This window comes from Stigmatopora nigra, chromosome 13, assembly GCF_051989575.1.
Source record: "Stigmatopora nigra isolate UIUO_SnigA chromosome 13, RoL_Snig_1.1, whole genome shotgun sequence".
In the NCBI taxonomy this organism is placed as follows: domain Eukaryota; kingdom Metazoa; phylum Chordata; class Actinopteri; order Syngnathiformes; family Syngnathidae; genus Stigmatopora; species Stigmatopora nigra.
In genome coordinates this window covers 1,626,393-1,648,183 of record NC_135520.1, presented here as the reverse complement: position 1 = coordinate 1,648,183, position 21,791 = coordinate 1,626,393, and the positions used below count along the sequence as shown (strand labels likewise).

Below are 21,791 nucleotides of genomic sequence, written 5' to 3'. Positions count from 1 at the left end.
ATTCTTTTCTGCTCAATTTTATAGCCATTGTGAGCCATACTTTTTCACAAATGAGGCAAAAAGACAAAAGTATGGCTTGTTTCAAGTTTTTTTTGTCTGTTTTTAATTGGCTGGGTTTTTGGCAGCGCTATTGTAATCTTGGCGGGTCACTTTTCAGGCTTTTTCAGGTCGCTTCTGCTTTTTTTTTTTTTTTTTGTGAGTGTGAACCCAAAACTCCAGTGGGGTTTGCTTGCTGTGTGTCGGGGGGATTTCCAAATGCTTTTGGGTTCCATTTCCATTTGCTTAAAGAACAACACGTGTTCCAGCCTAACTGGCGTGTTGTTTTGTTTTTTTATGCATTTTCAGTGAATGGCACATCTTCCATTGATTGTATATTGATTATTTATCATGATTAGTTGAGTATTTATTTGTGCAATTTATGGTAAAGCTTTAAAACTCATTATACTTGTATAATGACAATATAAGCAGTCAATTCAATTAGAATAGGACACAATAGTAGTAGTAGTAGTCGTAATAGTAGTAGTACTTGTTGTAGTTTTTGTAGTAGTAGTAGTAGTAGTTTTTGGAGTAGTAGTAGTCGTAGTTGTTGTACTTTTTGAAGTAGTAGTAGTCGTAGTAGTTGTAGTTTTTGGAGTAGTAGTAGTCGTAGTAGTAGTAGTTGTTGCAGTTGATGTAGTAGTAGTTGCAGTTGTAGTAGTTGCAGTTGCAGTTGTTGTAGTAGTAGTAGTAGTAGTAGTAGTAGTAGTAGTAGTAGTAGTAGTAGCAGTAGCAGTAGTAGTTGCAGTTGCAGTAGTAGTTGCAGTTGCAGTTGTTGTTGTAGTAGTAGTAGTAGTAGTAGTAGTAGTAGTAGTAGTAGTAGTAGTAGTAGTAGTAGTAGTAGTAGTAGTAGTAGCAGTAGTAGTTGCAGTTGTTGTTGTAGTAGTAGTGGTAGTAGTAGTAGCAGTTGTAGTTGTAGTTGTTGGTATTAGTAGTGGTAGTTATAGTTGTTGTTGTATTAGTAGTGGTAGTTGTATTTGTAGTATGAGTAGTAGTAGTAGTGGTTGTAATTGTAGTTACATTGTAGTAGTAGTAGTAGTAGTGGTTGTAATTGTAGTTACATTGTAGTAGTAGTAGTAGTAGTGGTTGTAATTGTAGTTACAGTTGTAGTAGTAGTGGTAGTGGTATTAGTGGATTGAGTATACATCCACTAAATAGAGCTGTAGTGGAAGTATTTTTTACTTATTTGTAAAACTTAATCTTCAAAAAGTTGAACCTTTTGTAAGCAAAAGTCAACTATGGAAGAGAGATAAGAAGAAATGCTTTTGCAAGGTCAACCGAGCACACCAGTGCCAGGCAGGCAGGCAGGCAGGTACATTGCTTCATTCGAAAAATACCACCAAAAAAATCAAGAGTAGTGATAACGATTTTTGTCATATCGCCCAGGCCTTGTATATCCTTTTTCTGCAATTATTATCTGAACATTCCGACCAATCAGAGGTGGCCTTTGAGGGAATGATGTTTTGTCGATGTTATGAGAGATGAAAGCGGCACATCATAACAAAGCTTTGGCTTGAAATGAAACTTTTTATTTACATTTTATTTTGAAAGGATTGAAGCCGCAACCAATCAAGGCATACTTGAAACTCCTCTTCTTGTGTTTTTTTTCTGCGACTAACTATCAAGCGTCCCGGCGAGCTCGGTGGAGCGAGGCGGAAAGGGGCGGAGCTACGAATCGGATCCCTCCTCGTGAGTCTTGTGACGATGATGAGTAGTGAAGGGCAGAAAAGAGGCCTCCTGGTCACTCAATGTCTGGCAACCAGCCACTTCATTAAAAAACTATGCCAGCGTTGTTACAGTGACGGAGGAACAACAGGTTTCCTTTTTCATGACCTCCAAAGGACCAAAAAACTACTATACCGCCCTCAATCTCCTCCATTTTCAGTTTTACTCGCATATAAGCCTGGGGAATTCATATTTGTTCTTTGGCTCCTCCCCCCCCAAGTGTCATGGGGTTTATGAAGATAAAGCAATCAATGTATTCAATGTTTGTGTGACCTTTGACCTTTTTAGGAATGTATTTTTTGGTTGTTTGCGTAAACGAGGTAGCTGGAATTTGACCAAAACGGTGGCCTGTTGTTGGGAGTGATAACCTTTGACCTTTTGGATTTTTTAGTTTTATTTGTTGTTTACTCATTCCGTTTATGTATATGTATATATGTATATATGTATATATGTATATATGTATATATGTATATATGTATATATGTATATATGTATATATGTATATATGTATATATGTATATATGTATATATGTGTATATGTATATGTATATGTATATGTATATGTATATGTATATGTATATGTATATGTATATGTATATGTATATGTATATGTATATGTATATGTATATGTATATGTATATGTATATGTATATGTATATGTATATGTATATGTATATGTATATGTATATGTATATGTATATGTATATGTATATGTATATGTATATGTATATGTATATGTATATGTATATGTATATGTATATGTATATGTATATGTATATGTATATGTATATGTATATGTATATGTATATGTATATGTATATGTATATGTATATGTATATGTATATGTATATGTATATGTATATGTATAAGTATAAGTATATGTATATGTAGTCATTATGTTTATTAATATTAGGTGTTTTTTCTTAAAACTAACTTGAAATTAGTGTTGGCTTTGAGATTATATTTTTTTGACAGAATATTTTTTATACGTTTATGTGAGAGGTGGGCGGCCATTGGTTAGAGATGTGAGCAGGTCATGGGCTTTCTCCAAAGGCTGCTTTTGAGATTCTTTACAAGTTTGACCTTTTTTTGAAAGATATTTATCTGAGGAGGGAGGGAGGATTTGTGGAGCCGTCGTGCCATCACGCCAATGGAATCGAAATGAGGGAAGTGAAAGGAGGGAAGCGGAAAAGACGACTTGTGCAAGCCAAAGTTTTGGAGAAGAGTCGTGATGCAATCTCACCTTGAGCTTTTGTTTGCTGGGAGGATTAGGTGGCGGCGTTTAGAACGTGTTTTGTCATTCTTGTCTTTCTGACGCTGAGATCATCAGCTAAACTGGTTTGACTCCCTTTCTCCGCTTATTATGGAAAGTGATGCAAAAAAATATTTGGGCTATGAGTTGCCTTTACAAAAGTCTTCTTTTCGGGGTCAAGGTTCAAATAGGGTTCGCTCATTGTGTCTTTAACTTGACTGTAAATGATGCGTAGAATACCATAATGGGTTTTTACCATGATTTTTGTAGTTTTTTTAGCTTGGAACCACACCCAAATACTGTATTTACGGACTATAAGGCGCATAAATACGCAATGAAGAAAAATAATATATATACATATATATAAAAAGCATATGTATAGAAGTATATAGTAGTATAGAAGTTATTAGAAGTATATTTAAGTATATATAAGTATATATAAGTATATGGAAGTATATGGAAGTATATGGAAGTATATGGAAGTATATGGCAGTATATGGCAGTATATGGAAGTATATGGAAGCATATGGAAGTATATAGAAGTATAAAGAAGTATATAGAAGTATATGGAAGTTTTTAGAAGTATATAGAAGTATATAGACGTATATAGAAGTATATAGAAAATGTGTTTACATTTTGTATAGCCAAATCACGAATAAGGTGGCTTATAGTCCATAAAATACGATACTCTGTCGCTTGGCTAATGGCGTTGGTCCCTTTTATGACCTTTTGTAGTGTACTATTTGTTCCGTTCCATTTTCAATGCAATCCTCCTTTGTTTGTTCATGTTAGGGGGTGACGTGGCACCTTTTTTATTTGGAAGATATGCTAGAGTTTGACTTTTGTTAAGAAAAGGGAAGGAATGGTTGCCTTTTTTTGTAAGTGTATGGTTTGTGAGTCACTAGTCTGGATTTTAAAAATTGCTATCTATTGTATGGATGCTAATGCTAACTTAGCATAACACAAATCAAGTGCTAAATTGGAGTACGTACAACAAAAGTAGTTTCTAAAATCCTCTTTAGCCAGCATTTGGATTGTGAACATATTTTTGGGGGAAGCAGATTTTCTGTCACACTATGTTTTTCACTTTCTGGGGGGTGCCGGATTGTGAATTGAATCGTGACGCAAGATGGTTGGATTTAGTGCCTTTAGTAATTCAAATCCCAGATGTAAACATCAGTCCGGATTTGATAAATAATCGCTTTCGGGTTGTTAATACTGTCAATCCGCCTCGGACAGATGGTGCTTTTAAGAGGTTTGTGATTAATATGCCCGCTTGCATATTTTTTTGCATTAAAACTGAGTCGTATGAGCTACAATTTGAAATATTTGCACTTAGCGAGTCTCGATCCAATGGAATTGTATTAAAGAATGAGGGAAACCACCAAAATAAGACAATAAATTGTATCAATGGCAGCTAATGAGTTAATATTTAAAAATTTCAACAAATACAAAAAATTTATAAAAATCCAATATGTTTTTAATGTATTTTATTATATTTTTTTACTAGTTTCTGATCCTCTAAAAATTACTTGATCAAAACTTGCTGTAAGACTTCATTTTATACAAATTCCTGCTCCCCCTGGTGGCTGGTTTCTGAACATGCCTACTGTGTGTTAATGTGGTGAAAAAGTGTGTAGTATTATATATCAAAAGATGCTTTAATATGAGAAAACTGCGTGTTTTTTTAGTAAATCCTTAGCAACAAGAACATCATTGTTTACATGTACAATCATGCTTTAATCCCTGTTGACCAATCAGAGCGCAGATGGCTGGGTGGCAAAAGGGATGGCAGGAATTAGGATGGATGGGATTAGTGTGTTTGCATGCTGGTTGTTGATTGGCTGTTGGCAATAGAACTGACCAAAAAAATCATTTAAAAAAACAACAAAAAAGCAAAACTGATAAGCATTTGGTTCCAACCGGACACTTTGTTGACGCCACGTGTGGATTTTGACCTTGTTTTTGGAGACCTTGTTTTTTGAGACATTTTTAAAGTTCATTATTGATGGATTTAGTCCATCATGGTGGTATTTCTGACCAATGACTTTGCTACTAATTTCTACTGCTTTAAAACGATTAAAACAGAAGGTAAGTGAAAGCAATGTAAACTGGTTTGAACTGGAATATGGGCAGGGGTGTGTAGATTGGAATCAGTTAAAAAAATAAATAAAAAATTTAGAATAATTTGCTGAAATGGTCTATCACCAATAATTGAAATGCATTGAAGTCAATGGAAATGATTTAAAGACTACAAAATCATTCAAAATATATCAAAATATGTATTATTGGTATATTTACACTACTGTAACTAACTTTAAAGAACAATTACAACTTAATTATATAAAAAATAAAAATCTCTACATTTTTTTCGGCATCAGGTTTTGAACCCTCAACTAATAGAGAAGCGCTATTTATAGGACTAGCTCCACATTGTGTTAAAGTTGAGGAGTTCAATGTAGGCTGTATTTAAGGTTATTGTGTGGGCCAATAGAAACTCATGTAGTTTTGCATGTTAGTGCTAATGCTAAATATAGTTGGCTAAATGTAGTAGGCTAAATGTAGTTAGCTAAATGTAGCACGTCTGTCAACATTCCATCAAAACACCTGAAGTGTGGCAATAAAGTTTTGTCTGATATTTTCAGACGCTCATTAGCCATTCAAAGTGGTTCTTCAGGTTTTGCTATGTTTGAAGTTCGCATGTGACCGAGAGTCATTTGGATCGGAAATTATTTCCATTTTTTTTTAAAATAGGTTTCATCCACACTTTTCTTGTCATGTAACAACTTCTATACCATAATTAGCGGAATTGGTTAATAAATATTGTTCGGTGAATTGGAATATTTTCATATCTGTGAGTCTTAACAGTTCATTTTTGAATGATTTTAGCATTTAATTAGCATTGAATGACCCAAAATTCCCTTTCCAGCGTCTAATAAGCTTAAACAAAGTGCAAAATAATGTATAAATCCTATCGCTCATTGCTAGGAAAGTCGACATTTGATTGGATAATCCTCCTTTACGCTATTCTCCGAGGCAAAGATTAATCCGGAATGGCAGAGGGAAACAAAGGTTTAATCTGGAATATATTATTCCAGTTGTTTGCGGACAGTTTAGCTTAGTTTTGCTCTTTGGGGGTCCCGTAAATATGGTTAAATTGCTCATTTTGGCATCTTTCTTGTTCTTTCTTGCTAGGTGCGCTAAATCTGAAGGATGATAAAGCCCCGCCTCCACCGCTACTCCAGGAAAACGTGTTTATCGAGGCTAGCCGGCCCAAGTACCTGGAAGACCTTCACAGCGAGGCCTTGGAGGGCTTGAAAATGATGCAGCAGGAAGGTATGCTAGTAGCATTTTGGCCTGAATATAAGACGAGCGCAAAGGGGCGGAGCCGCTTTCAAATTGTGTCTTTTCGCAGAGAACAACACTGGAGTGGAATTCCGAGATAATGAAAGCACCACTGTAAGTGATACTGCAAAAAATACTTTGTACTTTTTAAGCCTCATAACATTTATGTTTTGGGGAAAAATGAAATATTTGCTTTTTAAAATTTTTTCTAAAAATCATTTTTCATTTAAAAAAAGTTAAGTCAGTCACTGCATTTTAAGAAGTATATTTTGCTTTTATTTCCATTAAAAATAATACAATTAAATTATTATTTTATTAAATTATGATTTTATTAAATTATTAATTAAACATAAATAAATACATTAGAATAATAAAATAAATTAAAACTAATAAATTAAATGAAATATAAATTAATAATAATAAATAAGACATTAAAATAAATACATTAATTAATTAAAACAAATCAATAAATAATGATAAATAAATACATTAAAATAAATTAATTATTTAATTAAAATAAATAAATAGATTAAAATCAAACCTTTTTAACCCCCACCAAAAACTCAATGATGATTTGTATTTTTCACCCCATCCGGGCAGTCGACGATGACGGCCCAAACGGACGGCGAGGGCGGCGGCTTCACCAGCGACAGTACCATCGCCTCATCCGTCGTTTCCATGCAATCGTCCACGTCCACCAGATCCTCCCGTTCTGGTCTCACCAGGCAAGGTAACAACCTGCAAAATATCACAAATGCTACAACATATGGTATGGAAACCACCAATAGAATGGGCTTTAGTGCTCCCTCCGGTGGACAAAGACAGGTTATACGAATCCCATTAGCGCACTTCTGAAATTAGGAAACTTTTTCTTTTTGCCAGGTTCGACTTTCCGGCCTTTAAATTCGGGCAAGCCGTCGGAAAAAGGCCGAATGCGAAGACGACACAGAAAGACGGTGGCCGGAATCCCTCGTCATGTTCAGCGAGAATTCGGTAAGTCGTTTCTTGAGAATTTATTGAATTGGACAGATTAAAGTTATTAGGAAAAATAAATTTCAAATTATTTTTTAATAAAGGATCAATAAATTAGGCTAAAACAACACCCTACTTTAGTTTATTATTTTATTTATATAATTTTTTGACTTTAATTGTTTATTTTTAATGCATTAAATTTTTTGATTTTTGTATTTTTTTTTATTATTATTTTAACATACAAATACATCGGTATGCATTATTTCCATCAAAAATGTTAACTCCTCCCATCAGGATTGGACCGAGGCGGGCGCCCAATCCCTTCAAAGCATGACCAGCAAGATCGCCTGGACGGTGGGCGTGTCCACCGCCCCGTAGACGAAGAGGAGGCGGAGCTAACCCAGTCCATTGGCGCCGATGACGACCTAGCCTTACTACGGCGTTTAGACCTACCCGACGGGGGGCGCCCTTGGTCACTGTCCTTTCCCTGGGCGGACGACCCCGACGCCCTCCAGCGGGAGACGTCGTCCCCGGTCATGTCCATGTCCCCCCAGGCGGCATACATGTCCAAAATCATCCCCAACGCCATATTGCCGCCATCCATCGAGGTGGTGGAGATCAGCCGAGGTCAAAGCCGCAATAGCCTTCGTACGCTAAGCAAGAGCAGCCTTCTCCTCGCCAGCCCTTCGCCATCCCGTGCCTCTGGCAGAAGCTCCTCCTCCAAAGTCAGCTCGGCCTACCGCCGCAACCCTTACGATACGTCGGACGCCTCTGGGCGGAGCCTGTCCGGGTCCTCAGAGACCCTGGTGTCCGATTCGTCCACCATCTCAGACGGGAACGTCTCAGCGAAGGCGCCCTCCAGAGGCCGCCTCAGGGAGCTTGTCGCCGAGGGAGCTGCGCCCTTTGGGCGGAGCCTCTCTGTCACCAAGCCCAAAAGGGCTCCGCCCCCACCCAGCCGATCTTATTCGCTGCACAACAAAATGAAGCGGCGCTCACGAGATTTTCCCCAAGTCGAGGACGCCTCCCCGCAAAGTGACTCCACGTCAGTAGGGGGCGCCGAGCACCCCGAAGCCCCAGTAGACAGCCCCGGCTACAACGGGGACGTCAGCTCCATGGACGACTCCATGGGCTCGGCGTTATTCCATGCCAACAAATCGCCGCCATCCAGCAACTCGGCCCAGCGTTTTCCTCCACCGCGAGAAACATGGCCGCCGGAGAAGAAAGCGGTGAAGGTGACATCCCCCTCCAGCGGCTACTCCAGCCAGGATTGCACATCCCCGCCATTTCCACCAGAGGGCGCCTCGCCAAAGCGCAAGAGGGGGATTCTAGCAAAGCTTCAAAAGTTATTCCCGGGTACTTCCACTCCATCTGTACACTCGGAAACGAAAAAAATCGCAATACCCCCCAAGGACCCCCCGTCTCGGGTGGAAAAGGGGGACAGCCAGACCACCGGGCCGTCCGTGAAGACCCTGAGAGACCTCTTTGACATCCCTCCGCACCCTAAAGTCCACGCCCCTCCGGCGCCCCCTCCCGAGGTTTGGGCCCATAGCAAGCGGACCTTCGAGTTGCTCTTGGGACCCCCCGCCCCGGACGACGTCTACGCCATCATCAAGAAGAACCCCAAAGACAGGAGACCGTTGAGACCGTGGACGGACGCCAACGCCAAGACTCCCGCCGGAGACAGAAGACAGAAAAACCAAACAAAAGTTGAAGAAGGTCCGCTTCGGAACGAGAGCGAGACGACGCCCGGGAACGCCGATTCGGACGGAAACGACGAGAAGGTGAGAGCAAGTGACCTGTTGAACGGAATGTTGGCCAAAGCGGTGGAGTCGAAGACTCGACGGGATCTGGTCCGTGGCGTCCAATCAACTCGCGCGTCCCCCTCCCCGCCTCCCTCGCACTTCCCTCCGGAGCCCCCCGGCAAACAGGCCGTGGACGTCAACGAGGCGGCGTCCCCGGAATCCTCCTGGCTTCCTCCGCCACCCCCACCCACCATTCAAGTATCTGGCATCTCCGACGAGTTTGATTTCCCCCTTCCGCCTCCGCCCTTGACCACCGAGGGGCTCCTAGTATCACCCCCACCCGTTCCTTCCCCGGCAACGATCGTGGGACACCGGTCCTTTTCCACGACTCCGGCCATTATCGTGACCACGGAACCCGAACCAGTGAATTCCACTCCTCTGACCATCCCGCCTCCACCGATGTACGCGGCGCCCCTTCCGCCTACCACCGACAATACGAAAGCTATTTTGTCCACGACGCATTCGGTTTCTCCACCAACCCCCGAACCAAGTCCTCCAATGGTTCGAGTAGCTCCACCATCGGTCCAGTTTACAGAAGACCCCCCTGTACAGGTCAGCCAAATCGTTCCCGCACCTCCTCTTCAAGACATCGAAGAAGAAGAAGAAGAAACCCTGGCTTCCAAACCACACCCACCTCCAAGTGTCCCACCCCCACCTCCAGCACCAAGTCAACCCCTAACGTTGGAGGCGGTCCTTGAAATCCAGAGCATCTTATCTGAAGCTCAACCAGTATGTAACGGCATTCTGGTTCCCCCTCAAAGTATTCCGCCTCCACCTCCTTTAGAGCTCCTCCCATCAACCGACACTTCACCCCTCAACCCCGACAGGCCACACCTTAACAAGACCCCCGTTTCAAGCAACAGCTCCACCCCTTCCCCATCCCCGGAACCGACTCCTCCCCCTGAACCAGCTCCTCCCTCACCGGCAAGAATTCCCACGCCGCCACCTCTTCCCATCCCGGATCTGAAGAGTCTTTCGCAGCACCCGGCTAACGCTAATGCTAACACTAGCGCACAAAAGGAAATTCCCGAGCCTTCTCCCTGCGCCATCCGTGACGAACCCGCCCCCGCTGTCACGCCTTCACTGTTACAAACAGTCAAACTGCGGCCCCTTAAAGGCCCCACCGAACCTCCTCCACTACCCACAGAGGAGCCAACTCAAGACCAGGAGGTGGCGAAAACCCAGGTCCTCAACGGCCTCACCCAAAACCCCCCAACCAACACAGAAGCCCCACAGAAGCCCATTCGGAGGTCCCTGATCATACCCTCGTCCCCACCCGCCGATGACGTCCCCTCAACGTCTCCACCCGCCACCCTCAAGTCCCCGGCGGCGATAAGCACCTCCCCCGCTCCCTCCATGAACCTACAGGAAGCCATCCGGCTGCGGACCGCCGCCAGATCCAGGGACGCCTCCGTGCCTCGCATGGGCACGCCGAAAGACACTTGCCCCTCGCCGACCAGAACGGCGAGTTTTGTCTTCTCGAAGAGCAAGAAGATGCCGACGGATCCCACGACTTTTGCACGGAAAAATCAGCACGAGGAGGCGGAGTCGCCGACAAAAATGAAGATGCCACCGCCCGTGGCGAAGAAGCCCAAATCCAAGGTGGTGAGTGTGGACAGTGGCGATGGACTGGAGCAGACTGCAGGACAGCCAGTGCAGACGCAGTGCATCATGGGTAAGATCTGTACCATATTTTCTATATTAGATTAGATAACTTTATTTCACTATCATATTAGCAAGAGGGTGAGAATACAGACACAGAAAAAGACATTTTAGACATAAATGATGTTGGCGAGGTCGCTAACAGGGTTGTAGTACCACAACTTGGACACTAGTTCACAATTTGGAGTCATTTTAAAACAAAAATTATTAAATGATTGCTAACCCGATGATTAGCCACAATTATAAAACATATTTTGACATCCTTCCATATTTTTAGATGCAGAAAAGAAATCAAATGGTGCAGACGAAGGTAGCGCCGGCGGTGGGGAGACATGATCCAATCTAAAGGTGGATTTTCTGGCTCATAATAATAATTCTAATAAATCACGGATGCAAATGGGTTAGGGCTTTTCCAGTGCACATTCACCAGTTTAATATTAATAACTTTATTGAAAAATTAACCCTTTGAAAAATGATTGTTGCGCACACGTCCTGCTGAATTAGCGCCCCAAATCTGACAATTAAAACTTTAAGGCGCTCGCTTCTGTAAATAAAGCTAATAATTATTTCTTTTCTAATATACCAAAGATTTTTTTCCCCTAGGGCGTTGTTTAACAAAAAAAAAAGAACTCTTAAGTTATTTTTCCCGTGTTCATGCATAGCTTTTGACTCATTTTGCTTTCTTAGCCAATCAGAAAGGGCAAATTCTAATTTGGCCATGACTATCCAATGAAATGAGACGTGGGAATATGACAGATGAAGTAAGGGAGTATATTGTGTATCAATTTTAATGTACATACTAAATATTTCCAGATTTGTAGTCCTACTTGTGTTTGGACATTAAACAGCCAATCAGAATTTGCCCTGTACGTATATCGACTCCTGATTGGTGGAAAAAAGCGTATGCTTCAATCATGTTTTACATAGAATATTTCACATCATGCTTCTGAAATCGTTGCATGAATTTGAGTTGATCAATTTGGGTGAAATGTCATCAATTATGGAGGCCTATTTTGGTGTACTAAGCTATCACATTTTCAGGAAATATTGAAATGACAACATCTGGCACGTGTACAGTGTTTTATTGTCAGAAATAATAAAAAAAATCATTCACTGCACCTCTGCTTATGCTACGTCCACGAAAAATACCATGTTAGCTCTTTAGGGTCCTGATTTTGGACGTCAGGTGACTCCATTTTTGTAGTTTTTTGGTTTACTTCGACAGCTTTGGAATGAAGTCTCAATTCTTCCTCAACTTTCTTGCTTGATTCATCTTTCGTGAAGGTTTTCAAAACTGCCTCTTCATATTTTTTCTTCTCAGAGGCGTGTCCCATATTTTCCTTCAGAATTTCACTTCTTTGTCCACCATTTTTGGGCGATTTGGGATTGTCCTGAGGTTGATTGAGTTTGTCATGTGGTGGATCAGCCACTAGGAAGGCACTTTTTACAGAACCTTTGCAATAACACAGAATTTTGCATTTAAAAAACTTCATTTCAAATAATACCCACATAATTTTTAAGTTCCATACCTTCTAAACTTCTTCTCTTGGACCTAGCGCTCCCACAACGTGAATCACAACACTGGCATATAGCGTCATGTCCTAAAAGAGCTGTCCACCTAGCAAATAAATAATTGAAAAGTATCATATTTTGAATATTTGAATATTTTGTCATGTTAGAAAAATTGCAAACCCTGAAAAAATGTCTAGAAAATATTAAATCATGAATAAATGTACAGTATTTACATTAAAAACGTCAACCAAGTGGTTAGCATCTCCGCTAGCATGTCAAGGGTTCGATCCCTGGTTGGTTATAACCATGTAGAGTTTGCATGTTCTCCCATGGCTTGTGTAGGTTTTCAACAGGTACTCCAGTTTCCTCGCACATCCCAAAAACATGCATGCTAGGCTAACTGGGTGCTAAATATACCCTATCTATGACTAGCATTGTCTTACCTGTTGTCTCCATAAGTGCACGATTTACGGACTGGACTCGGCTCTTCGGACGAGGCGAACAATTTGCAGTAAATGCCGACCTGCCACAAATGGCGACGTCAAGTTACATTTAGCGACAGCGCGGACAAATTTGCCATTCTTACTTGGCGGTCCGAATCCAAAATGAACTGGAATGCCTTGAAGGAGAACCTCAGGGTCTTGTTAGCGCCCTGGAGGAACCCAGAAGACCCTCCAGGGTCCCGCTTGCTGTCCAGCATGCACCTGGGGACATAATCAACATGACATCACCCATTCCAAAGGAAACAACCCGCATTTTCCCCATACCATCCATACCCCAAATTGCCAATGATGGTGTATTTACGGGACGTAGAAGAACCATTTTGCGGTAAAGCGAAGCAGTTGTCGACGTATAGTCGGCTTCCGATAGGCAGACGTGGAGCAGAAATTTGGACATGAACTTCTTGGCCAAGATGGAAGACTAGATTTTCGACCGGGTTGCTCCATGAATCTGATTTGGACATATCGTAGTGTGATGGAATGAATGGAAAGTAATGGAAAAGTTTGTTGGGTTTATGCATACCGTCCATTAAATGGATTTGGAATTCATTTGAATGCACTTTCAGTTTTTTCCGCAGGTACGTTGTTCTCCAGGTGGGCTTGACTGCCAGTTGGTGCACATCGTGGTACCTTGGAAAAGATAGTTTTAGAATTTTAATACAGGATATGGACTAACTTTTCATGACCATTGTTGTTAGACAGCCATTAGATGTTTACTTTATTACTGCTTTAGCTTTAGCTAGGTCTTTTTTCCCCACACACTGAATTTATAGTACTTTGGTTGAACTTTACAAACATCTAGAAGTGGATATGCCATGTTCATATTTTGGAAGTATACTGACAGAAAATTGGAGTTTTATTTTGAAGATGTCAACATGATGCTAAGTTTAGGTCACTTGATAATTTCAACAATGGACACTTTTCAAGGTAATGACTAGTTTTATTTTATTATTCAGTTTTTTTTTACCTATTAGGTTGTTTCCATTTTAGATTAAATAGATTAATTACACACCTTCGCCATATTAGCTAGTATAAATATATGCGATTAAATTACGTCACGTGACATCAAGTACATAGAGTATTAAATAAATATTATATTTTTGAAGGACTTTAAATGTGGCTTAAAACACTTATAATCCACTATAATTTCTCTTAATATTACATATCATCCCATCTAGTTTTATGTCCATTTCGAACTTTAAAATTAAAATGCTAACCTTATAGCATGCAAAAAAAATAGTTTCCGGTACCTACCTTCGATAACGGCATTCAATTTCAACGTCAACCCGAGACGCTCTGCTCGGAAACTTCTCCGTTGAAGGTTCATAATAAAGAGTATATTTGTAGACCAAGAATTCGCTTGTCAACTGAAACAAAAATATAAAGTTTCATTCCAGGAGGAGAAGATTAAAATGGACCATAACAAGTGTTCGTACGTACTTCTTTCCGAGACCCGCAGGCCGTCAGGGGGTATGCGAAGAGCAGGTCTCCGGACGGGCTCAGGACACCGTTACTTCGGCAGTTTGGACCCAATTGGAGCTCCGACTCGTCCGCACCGATTCCGTAGAAAGACGGCTTGACCCGGAGGACCAAGTCGAACGCGGAGCAGGTCAACGAGACATCCGCAAGGTGAGGTCCGGCGAACCGGGGGCGTTCGGTTGATGGGTAGCGGTTGCTAGCTTGTAAAGTGTAACCTTTTGGATGTGGGATAACTTTAATTGTTTTCTCTGGGGACTTTAAACCCATTTCGCAGTACGGGAAAAGTAATATAAGAGAAAATAATGTGTAAGTAGTAAGTCTTGTTGCCATATTCCACGTGGAGTTACCTCGCTAATGTGAGCGCTAAGGGACGCCACTCGCAGGTGGATGTTATTAAGAGGGGAATGCATACCTGTCAACCTCGAACCATTTGTGATCTTACCAAATTTTGTTTTCGCCCTTACATATATGTATAAATACATGGAAAATCTTACCACTTTACTTTTTTGTAAAAAATCACGAACAACAAGTAGAAAATGAAAGTAAACATAAACAAGGGAACAGGAAACGGAAATCACATGGTGAAAGTGTTACAAAACGAAATGTTTATCATGATCTTTTTTTTTTAGCCAATCAGAGGCGCCGGTACATATATCACTTGGCAGACATGCGTTTCCGGGAAGAAACAATGGCGGATGGTGAAAAATGGCTAGAAAGTGCCTTAATTTATTTTTTTTTCTCAAAATCACCGTTTAGCGTACCATTTTCATGTGTACAGCGTACCAATATAAAAATGGGCTTTCAGTTGTACCAATTACGGCGAGAACGTACCAGTTGACAGGTATGGGAATGTTTGAAAAAAAAGTAAAACAATTTGAGCATAGTAAATTGACGTGATTAAAGTTGTATTTTACTTTTACTCTTGTACTTTTTTAAAATTGTGCTAGTAATAGCTACATTTCCATGAAAAGTTGTTGTAGGCGAGACGTTTTGCTCTATGTAAAGCCTTCATATTCTCGACGTAAATATGGCCGGTTAGCTCAGTTGGTTAGAGCGTGGTGCTAATAACGCCAAGGTCGCGGGTTCGATCCCCGTACGGGCCACTCGTTTTTTCCCCTTTGTTTATTTTTGCATTTCTGTATATCAAAGTACACGTTTAAAAAATGTCGATTAATGTAATATTATCGGTTACTGACAGGTAAACCGGTATAAAAGAAGCTACATTTCTCTTTTTTACGACAATATACCTGCCATACAGACGTGTACCCCCCAAGAAATACTACTAATAATAATGTATTAAAATAAAAAGGTATATTCCTGATTAATACTGAACTTACTTTTATTTCCAGAGGCCCTCGAAACAACAAAGATAATAACGTCAACTAATAAATCTTTCGTATCACTTTAAAGTCTTGCAGTTGCTCATCTGTGCCACCAGAGGGCGAGTTACAGTCATAAATAAAACACGCAAATGGTAATTATTACTCTGCTTTGTAGAATAATAACGTTTAATGTGTCTGACGCACAAAATGTTGTATTTTCTTTGTAGATTTTGCAAAGTCCAGTTTCTTTAATAAAATGAGGATGTTTTATAGCAAGTATGACAGTGGACATGTAAGCCATCAAAGGTGCCTTAAACATAAAATATATCAAAGTTGGTCAAACAGCCTTTGACTAAGATTTTAACAAAATACACATTCACACACAGGACACGCAGGAAACGGTCCATTGAGGACTTCTTCTGAAGAGTATCTACAAAATAAAAGAAAGCAAGAAAGGAAGAAGGAACATCCGGTAAGTCATCCTATGTGGATACATTTTTCTTTAATGATAATTTTTCAAAATGCATTTTCACTGCTGATATTAACAAGAGACAAAACATATCTTAATCTTAGTTGACCAGAGAAACTTCAAAATAAAATGTGTAGGCTTGTTTGGAGCACTTTTAGTGCATTATTTTTTCCAGGCCCCAAAAAGTAAAAAATAATAATTTTTAATTGAATACGATGCGCATTCTCCCAACTATTGCGATGTTTAATGAGCTAGCCTGGTGGTCGTAGTTCATTTTGAACTTTTTATACTGTAAAATAATCAATTTTCATTGCTTTTAATGTAAAAAAATGACACAAATGACCAAAATTTAACGCAATTTTCTGCTATAAGTGACTTAGTTTTTTTAGGGCGTGTCTGACTGCTGTTTTTTTTACCTCTCAGGGGACCAATAAAACATATCTGAATTATTCATGCGACGTACATCGTCTCCGGTTGACTGGACCCGTTTTGAAACCCACACCAAGACGGGATGTGCGGGCTAAAGGTTAGCGTGAATGTCACAAAGGTCGTGGGTAAAAGAAGGGCCCTTCTTGTATACAACATACGAACACGCGAACGTCCAAATTCCATCGTCTAAGCGGTCCTTTTTCGGGTACTCAACCGGTCATGTGACTTAACACGGGTGCTCGACGGAGATGACCTCTTGACCCCCTTTTTGTTCTTTACGGTCCTCACACATATGCTACTATAACAATAAAAGACAATGGTGGCCACTTGAAGTTAAAACAGGGGGGTAGGGAGGGAGTTTGGCTATTGTTTGTGTTAAGCATTGTTACCCAGACAAGAACCCCATGAAGAAAAGCTATATTTTATGGTTTGGAGCAGATTGAAGAGGCCGGACTGTTAGCATTTCAGACCCGAATTGACCATTTAAAGTAGATTTTTGGTATTTTTTTTGGTATATTTTAGTGTATGCTAACATGATTGAATGTGATTTAGTTTATTCTTATAAAAGAAAGCAGTTGATATTATTTATTTTATTTTCATTTGTCACTCAAAAATATATTTTTTTAATGCTTTGATGTTTAGTGGATAATTATTTGTACAAAAACAAGTGTGGTGCATATTTAATTTGGTTGCCGGAATATTCGATATTGGATGTTATTACATTAATGGTAAGTATATATTTATTTTTTGTAATGATGACATGTAATAGAACGTTTGAAGTCAGGAAAAATGTTAGCAAACCGGTTTTTACATAAGCAGGCTAAAGACCGATTATTAAACGTGTTTTGAAATGGCTAACATGTCAAAACATGTAATTAACTTGTCACTCAAATCTTGACAGTTTTTTTCTCCATTTCATAATTATTATATGTGCTGTGATTGGCTGGCCACCAATTCAGGGTGGCCACTGTGACCCTAGTGAGGATAAAGCAGTTCAGAAAATTAGATGAGAATAGATAAGTTATTCCATCCAAAACAGAGCAAAGGGAACGCCCACTTTTTTTCGCCAATTCTGGTTGTGACATCACTAATCTATGAAGTTGACTCAGTTTGAACTTGAGACGACCATTTTGGCTCGACCTGCTGAGCAAGGCAGGATCAATATGCTAAATATTACGGCTCAATCTCTTTATTTTGAAATATGCTGAGTAGTATCAGTGTTGTAATGAAGTACTCACTGTTTGAAGTATTTGCATATCGCCTATGTGTGCCAATGATTATAATTACAATAGTGATGAATGATTTTAGCGAGTATCAACAAAAGTTGTCATTTTTATTGTTATTGGCGTCTGGTCGTCAATGTGCAACCCCAATTAAGTTTGTATTTTGAATGAAATATGAATATGAAATGAATTTATCCCGAAATTTTATTTTTAGTTTGCTTAATTTGGGGCATATCTCTGTGACCATAAGTGGCTATGCAGACAGGGCGGGGGCGGTGATATATCAGGCTCCGCCCATCTGTAGGAAGCTTACCCGGATCTTCTGCGGCAGATATTTGCTAGCCCCGCCCTACTTTTGTCGTCTTATAACAGGATTGCTACTGGCGCGAAAAACGCACTGCGCGGCTTTTTTTCCCCTCTCCACGTCGCGGGGCGGAACCATTCATTGTTAGTTTAGGGGTCGTTAAACGAATACTACAACAAAAAGAAAGGGGAAAAACACGACTTTTTTGTGCATTTTTTCTCTCAGTGGGGTCCACAAGTGGATTTAGCATTGGTTTTCATTTCCCCAGTTGGTAAGTTGCACATCTATATTCTCCCAAAGTTGTTTGTTTGGTTTGGTGGACTTTGTCGTTTTCGCGTGCGGCCATTTAAAAAGCCTCCGTCGTTGCCATTTAAGTGGACTTGCCGCCGAAATTTATTTATAGAACATTATGTAATATCAATCCACATGTGTATGTCGGCGTCACTGCTAAAATTAATTGTGAATTAAATTGCCAGTCTTTTTAAATGACACACAACGCTAACAATTATGTTTCCTCTTCAGGCTGAAACGGACTAAACCAAAGTGGATTTTGACCCCCCTACCCCTCTCCCCTTCCCACAAAACCGCAGAAACATGGAGTTGGACTATTACCAACATTATTTTTTCGACGACTTTGACACCGAGGAGGACTTTTACAAGTCTACCGCGCCGAGTGAGGGTATTTGGAAAAAGTTCGAACTGTTGCCCACCCCTCCCATGTCCCCCATTCGGACCGTCCAGAGTGGGGACGGCAGCATGCTCTTTTCCGCCGGCGACAAACTAAGCTGGTTGTCTATGGTGGACGAATGCGACGGTCAGGGTCTCCTGGGAAATCTCAGCTCCATCATCATCCAGGACTGCATGTGGAGTAGCTTCTCGGCCAGCAAGCAGCTGGAAAAGGCGCTCCACCATGGGAGGCAACCGACCCCGAGTACCCCCGTCAGGCCCGGCAAGGCGCAGTGCGTCTCGCCGAGCCGCCACCTCCCTTCCTCGGCCTCGACGGACTGCGTCGACCCGGCGGCTGTTCTCACCTACCCGGCTAGTGGCTGCCGGAAGACGGCCTCATCCGGTTCCGAGTCCCGGAGCGACTCCTCCGGTAAGTGCTCAGCGTGAACTCTTAATACTTTTGTGGGTAATACAGGGGGTGTCCAAGGTGCGGGAGGCAGGCCGTATGTGGCCCGCTAGGGAGTCCAACCCGGTCATAATCACACAATTTAATGTTTACGTTTTTTTTCTGGCGAGGGTGCCGTCAAACCTGAAGTTTGTGACTTATGCGTGCACTATATTGAACTTTCAAGGGCAGGCAATTAATTAAGAAAGAACCTTAAAATGTCCCAAAACCAACAGGAGATAACACAGAAATGGCCCAAATCTGCTGGAATTTTTTTTTAGTTGTCCAATCACTTTAATTGTCAATGGATGATCTTCTTTCACCGCCATTGACGTCAAGGAATGTCCAATTCATTCATTAATGTGGCCAGAAAACACCCAACCCCTATATGAAAACATATTTGGCAGCGTAAAAACCACGTGGCGCTTTAAAAAGCCCGCTTAAATGTCCCCCTTTAACAATCAGAGCGTGCCGCGGGATCCAAATAGGCTGAGGCCGAGGGATTTGGGAGCACCGGCCGGCTCCCTCCCCTCCACCGGCAAAATCACTCAACTGTCCAATCGGGGGACGCCTTCTACCAGCAGGTCCCTTCTTTACAATTGCTGATGAATGACAAAGGCTGGAATTCTTCAATGCCCCGAGGCATCGTGGGGGAAATAGTGATGAGCTTGCTCAGCTGTGGAATGTACTTCCGAGCGCTCTTATTGCGGGCCTTCCCCGCCTTACGTTTTGCACACGTTGCTAAAAAAACGTGAAATATTGCCATGGGCGAAAAACAGGAAAACGGGTATCAATCAAGAATCGATTCAAAACCTAGTAGAGACATTTTAGCTGTTGTTTTAAGAACAAACAACTGTAAAAAGCAAGTCACTGTTTCCGTCGAGCGTGCTGACCACCGAGCTATTACCTTAGCATATTAGCATGTAGCTTTAAATTCAGGATGCTTGACTGCCATGTTTTTAAGTCTTCATTAAAACATGTTGCAAAAGTATTAGAGTATAAAAAAATATATTATAAATAATCTTAGTGGACAATTTAGAGTTAAGAAAGCAGCTTGAAATTTGACATCACTGCAATAGATTTCCATTATTTATTATTTGAATATTATTAATTCCCCATTTTCCTGTGTCTGCAATGTCAGACGACGACGAAGAAGAAATCGACGTGGTCACCGTGGACAGCAAACACCGCCAACAGGTGACCCCGAGGGTGCGCGCCGACCCCTGCCCAAAACGTTTCCACGCTTCGGTGCACCTGCACCAGCACAACTACGCCGCCCGCTCTCCCGACAGCGAGCCCGGCGAGGACGAAGACGAGGAAGACGACGACGAGGACGAAGAAGAGGAGGAAGGCGAAGAAGACGAGCTCCAGGGTGGCCCCGCCTCCCCACCATGCCTCCGTCCGGCCTCGCCCTCGGGAAGCTCCTTGAACTCTGACCCCGAAGACACGGACCGCCGGAAGACCCACAACTACATGGAGAGGAAGCGAAGAAACGACTTGAGGTCCAGGTTCTCGGCGCTCCGGGATCAAATCCCGGGTCTGGAGTCCACCAAAACCCCCAAAGTAGCCATCTTGACGCACGCCACGGAATACTTAACGGAGCTCCACGCCAAAGAGAAACGCCAAGCGCAGGAACGCAAACGCCTGAAAATACGACGGCAGCAACTCCTGCGCCGATTAGCCGCACTCAAGCGCCCCTGAAAATCCAAATAAGAACTTTAGCAAAGGACTTTTTTTTTGGGATGAAAACACACCGTTGTGTAGCATTTTTTTGTTTTTTTACTTGACTCTGATGTCGCCAAATCTTAGTGCGTGGGGGTTATTTCCTGTTTTGCACAGTCATGGACAAGGCACACGGGGGGTGACGTAGCCCGTGTGGAATTAGCGCTAAATCACCTAGCTTCTTGTGGCGACCAGTGACATTTTGAGCGGGTAGAAATTGAAAAGAGTTCTGGAGATATGTCCCATTGCAATATGCCCCGTTTTTTGTTGATTATTATTATTATCATTTTTTTTAAACGGGCATATCCGAATTCATCTTTTAAGGTCCTCATCAGAATCTAAGTGCAGTTAACCTAGGCTCATCTAAACAACCTAGCAAGTCTTTCCTTTGATTTTGAACATCTTCGTTTTTGACACAATTTGTTGACATTACAAAGAAATTAGCCCCGCCCACATTTTAGCCATGTTAGCACATCATTCACGGTACTTCTCGGCAGTTGTAAAAATCAAAAACCTTATCATGGGAACACTTAAATCATAAAAAAAAAACAAATTCCCACAAAACTGAACTTTTTTTTTGTCAAAAAACATCATTTCCTACAAAAATCATCATTTTCAGGAATCAAACTTCATTCCATCGTTGCACATTTATAACGAAATGGAGTACTGAGCTCATTTTGATCCAAGTTTTATTTTTTTTGTATTATTTTTTGGGGGGCCGTGCGTAGCTGTAAATAATAGCCAGTTGTTACCCAGCTTTACCCGTACATTTCCCGCTCAGGCATTTGGAGAAAGAGAAGTAGCACTGCTGTACTTTATACTCACACGTCACTTTGTGATCGCAATTAAATCCTCTGATTTTTTTTGTTTTTTGGTTTTTACGAGACAAACATTAAATTTTGATACCACCTTTTTTTGAAAGTTTA

The 21,791-nt window shown here is 41.2% G+C and overlaps 3 protein-coding genes and 1 non-coding gene across 11 annotated transcripts in view; 3 read left to right on the top strand and 1 right to left on the bottom strand.

The window, feature by feature from the left end:
* The window catches only part of LOC144206116 (uncharacterized), a 21,247-nt gene extending 9,057 nt beyond the window's left edge, over positions 1-12,190 (top strand). For 3 of the 4 annotated variants that reach the window (XM_077730864.1, XM_077730862.1, XM_077730860.1), the window contains exons 3-8: positions 6,209-6,349; positions 6,429-6,472; positions 6,959-7,088; positions 7,241-7,351; positions 7,625-10,807; positions 11,072-12,190. In XM_077730864.1, the coding sequence (XP_077586990.1) occupies positions 6,209-6,349; positions 6,429-6,472; positions 6,959-7,088; positions 7,241-7,351; positions 7,625-10,807; positions 11,072-11,130 (3,668 nt within the window). In that variant the 3' untranslated portion in view covers positions 11,131-12,190. Of the gene's footprint in view, positions 1-4,991; positions 5,105-6,208; positions 6,350-6,428; positions 6,473-6,958; positions 7,089-7,240; positions 7,352-7,624; positions 10,808-11,071 lie in introns of those variants that run through there. The other variant, XM_077730863.1, reaches the window with a different exon arrangement.
* LOC144206510 (zona pellucida sperm-binding protein 3-like) lies at positions 11,925-14,686 on the bottom strand. The gene is made up of 8 exons (XM_077731522.1): positions 14,247-14,686; positions 14,061-14,173; positions 13,330-13,436; positions 13,083-13,257; positions 12,893-13,010; positions 12,750-12,829; positions 12,300-12,412; positions 11,925-12,247 (listed from the first exon to the last, which is right to left on the bottom strand). Exons 1-8 carry the CDS (start codon positions 14,613-14,615, stop codon positions 11,925-11,927), a joined length of 1,398 nt encoding a protein of 465 aa, XP_077587648.1. The 5' UTR covers positions 14,616-14,686.
* Positions 14,055-21,791, top strand: LOC144206117 (protein L-Myc-1b-like). 5 transcript variants are annotated; one of them, XM_077730869.1, is made up of 5 exons: positions 14,055-14,435; positions 15,994-16,079; positions 16,500-16,602; positions 18,555-19,128; positions 20,285-21,791. In XM_077730869.1, exons 4-5 carry the CDS (start codon positions 18,627-18,629, stop codon positions 20,842-20,844), a joined length of 1,062 nt encoding a protein of 353 aa, XP_077586995.1. In that variant the 5' UTR covers positions 14,055-14,435; positions 15,994-16,079; positions 16,500-16,602; positions 18,555-18,626; the 3' UTR covers positions 20,845-21,791. The 5 variants fall into 5 exon arrangements, with proteins under 5 accessions (XP_077586995.1, XP_077586991.1, XP_077586996.1 ...); XM_077730870.1 differs by lacking the exon at positions 14,055-14,435 and adding an exon at positions 15,848-15,913; XM_077730865.1 differs by lacking the exon at positions 16,500-16,602 and having other exon boundaries at positions 14,056-14,435.
* trnai-aau (transfer RNA isoleucine (anticodon AAU)) lies at positions 15,315-15,388 on the top strand. Its single transcript has one exon. It is a non-coding gene; the product is annotated as a tRNA-Ile (tRNA).